The sequence below is a fragment of the Thalassophryne amazonica genome, chromosome 17, assembly GCF_902500255.1.
Source record: "Thalassophryne amazonica chromosome 17, fThaAma1.1, whole genome shotgun sequence".
NCBI classification, from domain to species: domain Eukaryota; kingdom Metazoa; phylum Chordata; class Actinopteri; order Batrachoidiformes; family Batrachoididae; genus Thalassophryne; species Thalassophryne amazonica.
The window spans coordinates 62,010,793-62,025,734 of record NC_047119.1 but is presented as its reverse complement, the minus strand read 5'-3'; the positions used below and the strand labels follow the sequence as shown (position 1 = coordinate 62,025,734).

Sequence of the window (14,942 nt, the reverse complement as noted above, 5' to 3'; positions counted from 1 at the left end):
CCTCTGGACAAAAGAGGAAAAAGACCATTCAGATTGTTACCAGCGCAAAGTTCAAAAGCCAGCATCTGTGATGATATGGGGGTGTGTTAGTGCCCATGGCATGGGCAACTTATACATCTGTGATGGCACCATCAATGCTGAAAGGTACATCCAGGTTTTCGAGCAACACATGCTGCCATCCAAGCAACGTCTTTTTCAGGGACGTCAATGCTTATTTCAGCAACACAATGCCAAGCCACATTCTGTACATTGTTACAACAGCATGGCTTCATAGTAAAAGAGTGCGGGTACTAGAATGGCCTGCCTGCAGTCCAGACCTGTCGCCCATTGAAAATGTGTGGTGCATTATAAAGCACAAAATATGACAATGGAGACCCCGGACTGTTGAACAACTGAAGTCGTACATCAAACAAGAATGGGAAAGAATTCCACCTATAAAGCTTCAACAATTAGTGTCCTCAGTTCCCAAACGCTTATTGAGTGTTGTTAGAAGGAAAGGTGATGTAACACAGTGGTAAACATGCCACATGGAGTCAAAGGAATTGTCTGTCGACCTCCAAGACAGGATGGTCCCGAGGCACAAATCTGAGGAAGGGTACAGAAACATTTCTGCTCCAATGAGCACGGTGGTCTCCATCATCCGTAAACAGAAGAAATTCAGATCCACCAGGACTCTTCCTAGAGCTGTCCGCCTGTCTAAACTGAGCGATCAGGGATTGAAGGTCACGAACATTCAATGTTGGTTTTCGGCCTTGCCGCTTACGTGTAGAAAGTTCTCCAGAGTCTCTGAATCTTCTGATTATATTATGGACTGTAGATGATGGAATCCCTAAATTCCTTGCAATTGAATGTTGAGGAACATTGTTCTTAAACTGTTGGTCTATTTTTATCACAAAGTTGTTCACAGAGTGGTGATCCTAACCCTCGCCCCATCTTTGCTTGTAAATGGCTGAGTCTTTTGGGGATGCTCCTTTTATACCCAATCATGACACTCACCTGTTTCTGATTAACCTGTTCATCTGTGGAATGTTCCGAACAGGTGTTCTTAGAGCATTCATCAACTTTCCCAGTCTTTTGTTACCCCTGTCCCAGCTTTTTTGAATCGTGTTGCAGGCATTCATTTCAAAATGAGCAAATATTTGCACAACAACAATACAGTTTATCAGTCTGAACATTAAATATCTTGTCTCTGTGGTGTATTCAATTGAATATAGGTTGAAGAGGATTTGTAAATCATTGTATTTCAATTTTTCTATTTATTTTCCTTTATATAGCACCAAATCACAACAGAGTTGCCTCAAGGTGCTTCACACAGGTAAGGTCTAACCTTACCAACCCCCAGAGCAAAAGTGGTAAGGAAAAACTCCCTCTGAGGAAGAAACCTCAAGCAGACCAGACTCAAAGGGGTGACCCTCTGCTTGGGCCATGCTACAAACATAAATTACAAAAACAATTCACAGAACAATTCACAGATGAATATACAAGAATTGTTGGTGCACAGGACAGGAGGGTCGCCAACACAAACACAACTCCCATCTCTGGATGGAGCTGCACCTTAAACAGAGAGAAAAAACAGAATCAGGCATCAGAAAGACAAAAAATACTGTATAATTTGCCAGCAATAATCAACAAGAAAAACAGAAGAAATACTAAGGTGATCGCCAGCCGCTAGCCCTAAGCTTCACTAAAAGACCCAGAATTTAGGTAAAGTTGAGGCCGCGGCTCGCTCCAATTACTAATAACATGAATTAAAAGAGTAAAAAGCGTAAAACAAAACTGTACCAGTATGCTAGCCATATGAAAGGGAAAATAAGTGCGTCTTAAGTCTGGACTTGAAAATCTCCACAAAATCTGACTGTTTTATTGACTGTTTTGTTTGATTGATTATCCACAGAACAGGGACACAATAAGAGAAAGCTCTGTGACCCGCAGACTTCTTATTCACCCTAGGGACACAAAGTAGTCCTGCACCCTGAGAACTTAAAGCCCGGGCCGGTACATAAGGTTTAATTAGGTCAGCTAGGTAGGGAGGTGCCAGTCCATGAATAATTTTATAGGTTAGTAGCAGAACCTTAAAATCGGATCTCACCGGAACAGGAAGCCAGTGAAGAGACGCCAAAATGGGTGTAATGTGGTCGAACTTTCTGTTTCATGTCAAAAGTCTGGCTACAGCATTTTGAACCAATTGGAGAGCCCTAATGCTAGACTGCGGTAAACCAGAAAATAGAACATTGCAGTAGTCCAATCTAGAAGAGATGAACGCATGGATCAGGGTCTCAGCATCAGCCATAGACAGGATGGGACAAATCTTCCCTATATTTTGCAGGTGGAAGAAAGCAGTCCTAGTAATATTTCTAATATGGAGGCCAAAGGACAACGAAGGATCAAAAATTACCCCAAGGTTCCTCACTTTGTCATTGTGATGTATGACACATGAGCCTAGGCTGAGTGTTAACTGGTCAAACTGATACCGATGTCTCACTGTTAACAATGTCTGTATTCTGTTTTTATTTACATTTTACACAATGTACCAACTTCATTGGAATTGGGGTTGTACATGAGTATTCATACCCCTTTGCTCAATACTTTGCTGATGCGTCTTTGGCAGCAATTACAGCCTCAGGTCTTCTTGAATATGACGCCACAAGCTTGGTGCGACCAGCTCTAGGAAGAGTCAGCTGGTCGAGGCTTTAGTTATTGATTTGTTCAGATGTCGTTGCGTTTGTTCAATACGTTGGACTTGTGAGGTTAAACAAAGTCGAATGAAACACTAACGTTACAAAAACTAAACAAACCACCAAGAACGGCAGCAAAATGAAATACGGAAGAATTGAGGTTTTCGGCAGCATTCGTTAAAATTTGTCGACAATTTAAAAATCCTGACGAAGCGCCACCTGCAAGGAACAAAGCTGAGCAAAGGTTAAATGATGCCAATGAAAATCCAGATTTCTTGTTTCATTTGGGCTTCATTGCCCTTCATTAGTGCCATGTGACTGGGGCTTTATATGTAGACAGTGTGTGTCTTTCCAAATCATGTCCAATTAGCTGAAATTACCCCAAGTTGTAGAAACATCTCAAGGAAGATCAGTAGAGCTGAAACAATTAATCGAGTTAATTGATTAAAATCAATTATTAAAATAGTTGTCAACTAATTTAGTCATCGATTAGTTGCTAAATAACTGTTTTACCACAAATGTTTCGTTTCTTCCATATAATCAACCGAGCTTTGCTTTGAATCCTGAACCAATGATGGAGTGCTTCGAGCTGCTGCTTCATTGGTTTCATTTATTTCGCTTTATCTTAATTTTCCCCCACTAAAATCCTAAAGAGCATATTTACCTTTTTTATGTTAAAGTGACCTGTTATGGTCTTCTGAAACAGTTGATAGATGTATTTTATGCTAACGCCAATGCTAACGCATTAGCATGTCTATGGCGTTTTCAATGTTAAAGTTAGCATTAAGCTGCTGGCATTTCAGCATGTTTGTGCATTTGTTTTCTGTATAATAATTAATGGCTCAGCGTTTGTTGTCGTAAAAGAGTCAAATGTATTACAAATTATAATATTTGTAAATTTTTATTTTTATTTATATATTAATAATAATAACAGCAATAATAATAGTAATGATAACTAATAATACAATTTTTAGAGACACATGTGTCATTGTGAAATGACCACATAGTTTACAAGTTATACAGAGAATGCTGCACATACGTATAATGAGTTAGGCTACAGTTTATGATTTAGGTTTTATGGTTAACTGGTTATGCTAATTGCTCATTTGCAGCAACAAAAATACAGTGGTCCCTCGCTACATCGCGGTTCACCTTTCGCGGCCTCGCAGTTTCGCAGATTTTTTTAGTGCAATTTTGCATGCTTCTTTTTTTGTTTATTATTTTTTTTTAACAGTGCATTGTGTTCTGCGTCCTAATCAGGCGGGCCGGTCGGCATCACCGCGATTGCTCTCACTGCCTCCGATGCGTTTAAGCACTGCAGAGGGCCACTCACACCGCCCCACTGTCTGCTGTGCGGAGTTGCGGCCAAAATCTGGCAACAGGTCCAAAGACTACGCTCGCTGTTTTGATGCAGAGCGCTCCAGCAGCCCACAAGGATAGAATTCTTGCAGAAAAATCCGCAGCGCTGCATGGTCTCGGTAACCGCAGCCGCAGAGCTCCGTGGCCACTGAGAGAGGTCTGCATCTTTTTAATGACTTGGATTCTTTGTGGGTCCCGCATCCATCCCGCAACGGTAACACCGGAGGCAGTGAGCAAAGAAAGAGCACACGCATTGTGTTCTGTGTGTGTCTTTTTATAAGAATCTTCTCGCCCAGAAGAAAAAAAGCGCACCAACAACTACCCATAACTGTGTTCTTCACTCAGAAAAAGACACCTGCACCAAGGTGTGACTCAGTGGAAAAACACGCTGCGGAGCGGCGCCAGGACGCAGACGCGCGGTCATAGGAACTGTGAAATACTGGTCAGTCACTATTAATAATTTCTTATGTGTCCAACCTCGTAGGTTGATCATTAAAATTAAATTCGTTAGTTCTAAAATCCATCATAATTATTTATAGGAAAACATTCTATTTTTATTTCTCAAACAAATGTTTGGGCCTGAAAACAGGTTTTGATCTTTGGTTTCATTCTGTAATACTGGACTTAGTTTTCTACTAAGGTTTGAACTTTGAGAGTGTTTACACAGGAGAGAAAAGTGAGAAAATGTTAATGCCTGTGTGAGAAAAGTGTATAAAGTGTGTAGTGAGGGGCTTTACAGCCTTAAAACGTCTATAATAATTGTAAAAAAAATAACACTGACTACTGTGCAGATTTTGCTTATCGCGGGTTATTTTTAGAACGTAACACCCGCGATAAACGAGGGACCACTGTACCTCTTTTTTCACCATATAACATTTATATGTTTCAATGTTGTTTTATGGCAACTCAGCACTTTGATAAAGCAATGCCATTTGAAATAATTATTTTTGTTCTTTATTATAAACTGTTTTATCTTTATTATTTTATATTTCAACAGCCAAGGGACATTTGACGATTTGTTGATTTTCAAGTATTTTAAATTTTCAAATAATGTTCTGTTGTTAAATAAAGTGACGGAAGGAGAGAAAACTTGTTTCCCTGGCACATTTTTTAAAAATTCCCAGCTAATCCGACTAATCGATTAATCGTGTCAAAACCCCATCAGATTCATCGATGATCCAAATAATCGTTTGTTGCAGCCCTAAAGATCAGTGATAACAGGAGGCACTTGAGCTCAATTTGGAGCCTCATGGCAAAGGCTGTGGATTACTGTATGCCTGAGCAATATATCGATTTTACTGATTAATTCTATTTTTTTGTTGCAGACGATTTAAATTGTTTTCAGTTTTTTTCTCCTCTTGCTATGGCACACGTCCTGTCCCCAGGAGCTTCCCCAGCTTACCCTGCCCCCCCGCCTTTCCTTCACACAAAAAAAACATGGCTACTGCTAACGAGAGCGAGAAGTTTGTTCCCAAAAAAGGAATAGTATCATCAGTGATTTGGAACTGGTTTGGGTTTGCGGTGATAGGCGTGGAAGAAGTGACTGCATATTGTAAAGTTTGTCTAAAGCCCATTGTAACAAAAGGCAGCAGCACAACAAACTTATTCCAGCATGTAAAACAGGCATCCATCTTAGTGAGTGAAATGCCACTCTTTACGAGGGGAACAAGACTGCTACAAAAAACAAGCTCCTGCTAAAAAACATCTTACTCTAGTGGAATCATTTATCCAAGTGTATTTGTTAAAACAAAAAACAGCTGGCACTTCAACTCCAGGAGGTAAGTAGGGGTTACTTTTGTTACGTTTTTGATAAATTAAAAGCAAAACTTGTTTTGAACTATCTCCAGTGGTGGGCACAGCTAACCAAAAAGTTAGCTTCGATAACCGTTAATCCGCTAACTGAACAGTTAGCTTTTATAATGCTAAACCGATAGACCCCTAAAAAACTTTCACGGAAGTTACAGCTAAAAGCTAAACCGATAACTTCTAGTATTGACTCCAGTACACTGGCAGCTACTGATACTTCTGAGTAAATTCAAAGGCAATCACAAACAACAACGAGCCAGCACTTCTGTCTAAGATCAGCCTTCTCTCAGCAAGAGAGACCTAATGACCAGACAGGAAAAAAGGGGAGACAAAAAAAAAAAAGGTTCATTTCTTTTCACAGCCATATAGTCTTGCAGACGTGTCACGAGACATGCACAGCAAGGCAGTTTTGACTTATGGTTAAATTTTTAAACAAACTAATTCCGGACAAGTTATTAAAATTAACGTCACTGCTGTCGTTTTTTCCAAAGTGAAAATATCACCTATATGTTTTAGTTTTAAAGTAATGCACTAATGTTGAAGGTTTGAGCATTTACAGACACACATGCCAAAAGGCATTAAGGGAAAATGAGCTTCCTGTCATCAGTGCTTGGTCGGTTTATATACATGTAAAAACCAACACACAAGTTACTGAAAGGTGTGTGTATGGTTTTACAAATAAATCTATTTGTAAATATGTCATTTTTTTCATTTGTAAAAAAAAAAAAAAATTAAAAATTGTGTTTCTTAAGTGATTCAGCACTTACAGTAAACACATGGCAATTGGTATTCACACTCCCATCCAGTAGATGGCAGTGTTCATGGCATTGTGAATACCAATGGTAAATGGACTGCATTCATATTTTTTTCATATTGTCATTACGGGGTATTGTGTGTAGAATTTTGAGGAAAAAAATGTATTTCATCCATTTTGGAATAAGTAGGGCTGTGAAATGAAAATTGTGAAATTGGGAGGAAAATTTGCAGGGAGTCTGGGGGGCGCAGCCGGGGTTTAGGGCCCACAAGTTAATTTTATCCATTTGCCGTCTACAGTTATGGGCATCACCAACAGCATAACGGTGTCTCTTCTGTTTACCGACGCACAGAGTCACTATCAAGGTCTTGCCTGATTCACTTTCAAATCATGTGCACTTGTTGACTTTTGTGTGGGTTTCTCTGTATTATTGTCACTTTGCTTCGTTAATTTTAGTGCCGTTTTTAGTTTAGAGGGAGGAGTAATTCACTTTTTTCCCCTCTTAGTTTAACATAGGTGTGAAAAATCGTCACAAACTTCTCAATCTGACAAACATTTCGGTTGGTGCTCTCAGTGCTCACGTGCATCAGCAGAGGTCCGTACTGACAGAATCCAAAGTGTTCCCAGCATGTTGTGCATCTGAAATCTGCATTCAGGTTCGTAAGGACGAGATGTGATGTAAAATTTGACTGAGCCCCTCTGGTGATTGGTGGAGGCCGACTAATCCAGTTGGTTGTTGCAGTTGTTGTGTGCATTCCAAATATAGAATGATGATGTACAAGTTTCTTTTGATCATAAAAACAACCCCCCCCCCCCCCCATGCTAACAAAGAAGCTTCTCAATGCAAAACTGCTCCGCAAGACAAGACATTTTAATACTTGTCATATGAAACGCACAAAAATCAGACAACAGGAACACAACAGCTGTTGTCCAGGAAGTCAACAAGTCAGGAAACTTACATCTGATGCGGCACAGGCAAACTTCTCAGAGATCATGAAAGGCACACCGTCCATGGCTAGAAACACAACAGAAGGCATTTGTGTCAACTACAGTTGGACTTTACAGGAAAGACAATAAATAACTAAATATGAGCAAATATACACACAACAAATGAAATGAAGTTAAAACACTGTAAAATTTACTGTGCAGAGCTTGACATTTTACAAACAAAGAAACAGAACCAGCAAAAGATTAATATGGAAAAGACAACATGGACATCTGAAAACCCAGTAAACATACAACTCTTCTCATCACAGACCAGATTCACTGCATATTTAACAGGTGCAGGTCTTAATACTGGAACTGTTCTCCTAGAACTTTCATCTTGAGATACAGATGTTTCTCTGAACATGAGCCAGCACACAGATGCCTCAATGCTGAGGAGCGCAGCAAGTGAAAATGCTTCACATCACTCCTGTATGGATGTGAGTCCTGGGCTGTCTATCAGGGTCACATCAGACAGTTGGAGAAATGTCATACGCGCGACCTTCAAAACATCCTTTACATGAGATGGCATGAACGTCAAAGTCATGGGCCGAGCAAAGTCTTCGAGTGTACGATCTAGAAATCCTTTTTTTTAGTGAAAGTGGACCCTTTTTGATAGAAAACCTTTGGGTTTTGATATCCAGGGATGCATTCTGGAGGGTTTTTTATTACTATTTTCCTCACCTAGTTCCCCAAATTTAGTTGAACTGCTTCATGTGTGTTGTATTTTGTATTGTCTTTTGCACATTTTCATCTTTTCTTTACCTTTAACCAAAATTGATATGACAACCTACATGTTTTTTTTTGATAAGATTACTAAACACAAGAGCCACAATCATTTTCATATTTTTGGCTTCCTTCATCCTAAGTGACCTGATTTTAAAGCTAGAACCCCAAAACAGACCCACTAACACCCGAGTTTAGACATGACATTAAAAAAAGATATTGCTTCACATTCCACTTTAGTTATGCTGAAAAGTTAAATTAAGCAAACCTATTTTTATATGGCTCATCAATTAAACTTAGTCCAGAACTATAGTAAAACTCAGACCCAGGGTAATACTGACTTAAACATTATAGTCTTTAAAATTAATTACCATTATTATTATCATCATTAGTAGTAGTAGTAGTAGTATGAAAATGTCTTCAAAAGGGGCACTGTGGAGGGCACGTCCACCCACAACACCCTCTTTCCATCTGGATTCAGCCCTGGTTTGCAGTCTCCGAGGAGGAACAATCAAGACTTTGTGATTTTATGTGGAAAGCGTGACCAGATTGAGAGGTAAGAAGGATTTATAAGGACAATTATGGATGATTCTTTAACTACGGGCACTATTGGCCTTGTAAATGTAATTTCCACCACACCATTGCCTTACAATATAAAGCGCGTTGGGGCAACTGTTTGTTGTGATTTGGCGCTATATACATGTGCTCTGATGTCACTGTTTATCTCCATAGAAACTACCCAAACAATCTTTCATACAAACTGTTTAAAGGGGCATTACAGTGTTGTGGTGGAAATTACGGCAACAGTGTGGGACAACTACATTTTGTTTAAAGAAAATCACAACAGTTGTATGGCATTGAATACCCCAATTATGTTTTGATTATTTTACTGATATTTTATTCAGAGATATTTTAAAACATTAGAAAAAAACATTTCTTTACCATTCATTTTTATCATTGAAGATCAAAAGTCTGGGTGTGGGACAAGCACAAAACAGCAATATTTGCATATAATGATGCTGAAAAAAGGTGAAAAAGTCATCATAGACTACTAGAACAAATTTCTTAACACACTTTCATTGTAAAGATAACTATAAAAGTATGAAATTTCCACTTTTTTCTGTTTTTCATACAATATGATCAAAGGACATAAGTGCCCGTAGTCTAAGAATCACCCTTATATCTTTTAAACAAAAGAAATGTTTAAAAATAAGTTTGTAAAACTCTGCACTCTGTTTGCTGTGTTGTCACCGTGCTGAGACACTCAGACACACAGTCACCTCCCCACTCCTGCAGAGTGCAGAGAGGACAGAGACTTGCTGCCAGGAAAAAAACAAAAACAAGTAAACAAAACAAAAACAAAACAGAGCCCTTATTCTAATGTTGTTTATGACATCTACTGTGCGTCTTCAAAACAGACAGGTTTATACCTCACGCAAAACACTGACAAATTTAAAAATGCGTAAATATGCAAAAATGCGCAATTCTCACATGCTGGCTGATGGTGCAGTATTGCCACCTTACGCTCCAGACTGCAAATCACAGTCCTTCTTTCAGATCAGTATACAGGACCATCTTGTCACCTGACTAGACAATGCCATCTTGTGGCCACAGATGATGATGCAGTCAGTATTTTTTTCCACATTTAAATCACTTTGTAATATAAGTCACAGAACCAGCAAAACAAGTAAAAAAGGAAAAAAAAGTGACATTACTTAAAAAAAAAAATACATTGTTAGCAGTTGCTAACCTGAGATAGCATACAGGCTGGAGTTCTGGTGTTCGCAGTCCGGTCTGGTAGTGTTCTTGCCTCTGAAACTGGCAGGAAGGGTCATGGAAATATGCCTTAGGAAAAAAACAAAGATCAGGAACATTGTTAGTAAAATACAGTTCAACAGCAGTGTACCAACTATTAAAGAGGATCAAACAATCTGCATCCTATAGAAAAAGAAATAAAGAAAAAGGTCTTCATACTGCACGGCCCTACCAATTTACTGAGTCGATTTCCAAATTAGATGACACAGCTCCAACTTCTGTGAAAATTGGCTCACTCTTAAAATTATTTTTAGCAACTGTATGCAGTATGCCGAATTAATCACTCAGTCGAACTGACTAAACACTTTATATTTTTAAATTGTTCTATCAATTTTTATTTTTAACAAATAAAGCTATGGTTATTGTTCTGACTACAAGAACAGTCTCAACTTGAAATGACATATTTTGACATTAATTATTTTTTTCACCTATCTAGTAATCAGACCTTAAATAAAATAGCACGGCACAGTTTAGTGTTTCTTTATATTTTAAGAAATATATTTCTTCACTTGTCCCACATGAGGAACATTTCAACATTTGCTGTGCAGAGAACCTTGTAAATACAGATGCCCTTCAAAAACTTCCAGTGATGAAGCTGAACACCAAAACCTGAAATCCAGATGGAAGAAGAGAACATCTCTGGTCTTCAATATGTGAAGAAAGTGTCTCCAAAAACTTCACCAAGAGGTTGAAGCTGCAGAGGAGACCTTCACCTGGTTAAATGTACTTTAGGGTCCAGCTCATGTCATCTCTGAAAACACAGACCTGCTCCTACGCTTCTAAATAAATCAAAGGCTCTTTAAACAGCAACTATTTTAATATTTGAAAAAGCTATTTGCTTTTATACTTTAACATTAAATGAATGAATCATTAAACATGTACATGAAGTCAAAGTTCAACTTGCACAGGTAGAAGATGACCCACCCATATTATGCATAATTTCAAATATTCACAATCTCTACAATAATCAAATTCATATTTTAGGGCCCCTTCACACACAGTGCGAAAATGGACAACTCAGCGACTGATGGAGGTAGAGCTCATATGAGCGCACCACGAAACATTGCACCGACGGGCAGGTGTGCATGATGCTGAACGGTGCGACGGTTCATGCACGCGGGAGCCCAGTGCCAGCACATCATGCAGCTGCTGTGAAGAAAAAATAAATTAATAAAATACATGCTGCAACGGTTTCGTGTACGTGGGAGCAGAGTGCAGGCAGCAGCGCGATGTGCTGCTGCCGTGAAGAAAAAAAAAAAAAAGAAAAAAAGTCACCCACTGGATTCAAACCCGTGCTTTACAAAAGCCAGTCAGAAACTTTACCAGTGAAAAAAAAAAACAAATAACCATCAACATTAAATGAAATGTGACTGTAGAAAACAGACAAACTGCAGTCATTGTTACATCATCTCCCGTTTGTGTTTATAATAATTATTCATAGTTATTTTCTGTCATTTTTTCCTGGCTGAAATGCAGATATGAAGGAAGGAATCTACCAGACTTAAAATGTACACATTACTTTTCATGCTATTTTGTCTACAAATAAATGTCCAAGGTACATAATCATGTTAGTCAAGAAATCATCTCATCTGAAACAACAACAGACAAGTTATGTTTTTAATTTATAGATCAACAAAGATTTCTAAATAATCTTTTCTTACATCAAAATATATTAAGTACAAGTTTTTTAATTTAAGAAACATCTTTTAACTTCAAAATATACAGCAATCAGAAATGAATCTTGAGGTTAAAAAACATTTCTAAGGATTTTCTTTAGAAAACCGCTGTGCATAAATTAACAGTTCTAATGCTCCTAGGCCAAATTTCTGCACTCTGTCGTCTTCCATGTTTTGGCCTAGATGCCTTGTTTTTACTGGACATGTGAAGATACGTCAGCGCGCGGCGGTGAAAGCCGGATTGAAGTGAACTTTGACCATGGTGAGTTTGATGTTAAGCAGAGGTGCACGCTCATAGTGGAACATTGTGCAAGCTCGGTTTTTGTGCGATGAGCTGCGATGCGGCATTTGTGCAAAGCTTCTCATTGAAAATAATGGGTTTTAGAGTGACGCAGCCGCATTTACGCGCTCAGTGTGAAAGTCCCTTATTAATTCAAGAATATTCAGATACTAGAATGTGGAAAAATACTGAAATATTCACAATAAATAAAACCGCACATCTAAAACAATAAAAGGAGACTCAAGCACTGTCAGAAAAACATAAAAGGAAACCAAAGAAGAAGAAAACTGCACACGAAAGAGAGAACCCTTGTATTAGTCCCAGGCAGCAAAGCTGCAGGAGTCCCACCTGCGGTCCAACGCAGACACAGACGAGACAAGACGAGCAGCACAACAAGAAATAACAGTAAAACAAGTCTCGGCTAGATTTGGGTGAGTCCTGATTCACACAGATTCCATCACTAACCTATGAGTCATAGGTCTATGGCCTCCATTAACCCGGATCCCTTTGGTCCTACACCTGCTACTAACAGGTAACATATAAAAATTAAATCAATAATGATTCACTCAACACTCTCCTTAAACCAGTACAATCTCATTACAACAAACTCCAGTCCATCTGAGTGAATCCAGATGTTCATCAGCGTGAATTCCAGCAGACTTGGATCTGTTGATGTTTACTCTCTACGTGTGGACCCAGTTCTCCTCTGAGTCACTGCATCATTAGAAATGGATAAGCACTGGATTCACCCTGTGCACAGTCTCACTCAACTGCAGGTTTGATGATTTAATCCAGTCAAGTGTCAGACAAATACTGAGATATTGACTTAGCTAGAAACGCACATGGATGTCGGGGGATAAAAATAAATAAATTAATGAAATTAAATAAACAATAAATAAATAAAAACAAATCACCCGTGACCACAAGAGTTCCACTCCTGGGACAGCTGTGCATCACAGAGTAAAACTTCAATAAAATCTCTCTCACACTGAGACGTCACTCACCACAGTCAAATCATAGACTGAGACAACAGACAAAACACACAGAATTCCTAAAACAACCTTCTTAACAGCAGGGATATACCACACCATCAGCAGAAGCCAGTTCACCACAGCAACTGTCATTCCTTCCTCAGACCAGCCCTTCCAATGATCAGGCCAAAGGCAGGTGCATCCACCCACTGAGACCTGCCTACTACCACTTCGGGAAACCTACTACTTGCACCCATCATGACAGTTATGTCAACTTATTGTATGATATGACACTGATCATTTTTAGTGAGCTTTATACTGCCCCATTGTTGTATAATGTGCATTTACATAAAGATGTCACCAACATTTTCCTTGCATGATATCAGAATAAACAGTGAGGTCTTCACTGCCATTATGACACGTGGGCGCAGCGTCAAAGCTGAAGAAGCAAGTTTTAATGTATGAAGCCCATTGGTGCCCATGTTTATCCCCATTCTGCAGCATGGATGCCATTCCAATGTAGGTTAGTCCACCAAACATGGCAGTTTACAAGAAGGAGAATGCAGCTGTGACTAGAACAGAGCTCTGCATATTAGTTGTCCAGCTCATTATTCCACTTCAGGGACCTGCTCTACAAGAGATGAGTGAACAGAAAGAAAAAAGTTACGCTGAAACGTATTTTGCATCACACTGCTGTCTGCTCATCTATGCTCTTCATCAGAGTTTCACCACGGCACAGGCTCAGGTAGCTCCACCACCCACACAAGCCAGGTGAAATGAAATATCCTTTGGGTAGGCCTGGGCAATATATCGATAATATTGATTAATTCGAATTATTTGTTGTGGAAGATTTCCAAAATAAAAAATTTGAGTTTTTTTTTTTTCTCTTGCAGCGGCGCACCTTTTTGCCCCCAGGACGTTCCGTAGCTCCCCCCTCCCCGTCCCGTTTCCTTCACACAATAACAAACATGGATAACCACTAATGGAGAGCGAGTTTCGTCAGTGGTTTGAGATTGCTGTGACAGACGTGGAACAAGTGACTGGACGCTGCAAAGTTTGTCTAAAGCCACGGTTCTCCCCAAACAATGGAGCAACGGCGTAGTGCCGTTGTATTTTTGTTTAATCCAGCCAGTCTGTTTGTGCTGATCGGACTGCTGTCTGCTCGTCGGCAGCCAGCCGAGCAGAGTCACAGCGCTGCAGCTCAGAGTAAAAGAACAAAAACTCCATCGAAGTCTTCCAACAAAAACAGCTCCTTCTACCTGCGTAGCTATTAAGGCTTTATTTTACAGATGAAAGCTTTCATGTTTCCAAAGTTTGCTCAAATAAGCCGCAAAGACAGTGTGAGAGTGAAGAGTCTCTCATTCCCTCACAACGAGAGAGAGAGAGAGAGAGGAGGAAAAAGTGTGAACAGACGCTCCACACTAAAAAAAAAAAAAAAAAAAAGCAGCAAAGCAATTTTAATCAATGATCATTTTCACCACACAATTCAGTGAAACAGTAAAGTGTGAAAAACTGATTCAGAAAGTTTTTTCATCCAGGATGTCATCTTTATGAGAGCAAATTTACTTCTTACAGAAGTATTTTCTTTTTATTATTGTTTTTTATGCACCAATGACACCAGATCAAATTACTTGTATGTGAGAAATTACTTGCAATAAATTTGATTCTGATTTGACAATCAAATCAGTCCAGGCTTAGCTCTTGTACAAACAAGACAATTAGGGGTTATACTGTACTTTGGGGAAAAAAAAAAACAAAAAAAACAAAAATCGAATTTTTTCTGAAAAAATCTGAGATTTTATTTTTAGGCCAAGTCGCCCAGGCCTACCTTTGGGTTATCCGTTGGAGTCCTGTTTTGTTTGTCTTTGTAATAAAAAAATACTACAATGTACAACT

At 39.1% G+C, this 14,942-nt stretch overlaps 1 protein-coding gene across 2 annotated transcripts in view; it reads right to left on the bottom strand.

Moving 5' to 3' along the window:
* mvb12ba (multivesicular body subunit 12Ba) overlaps positions 1–14,942 on the bottom strand; it is a 50,907-nt gene that overhangs the window by 5,983 nt on the left and 29,982 nt on the right. For both annotated transcript variants that reach the window (XM_034192104.1, XM_034192103.1), the window contains exons 7-8: positions 10,055–10,149; positions 7,554–7,609 (exon numbers count right to left, since the gene is read on the bottom strand). In XM_034192104.1, coding sequence (XP_034047995.1) covers positions 7,554–7,609; positions 10,055–10,149 — 151 coding nt within the window. The remainder of the gene's footprint in view (positions 1–7,553; positions 7,610–10,054; positions 10,150–14,942) is intronic.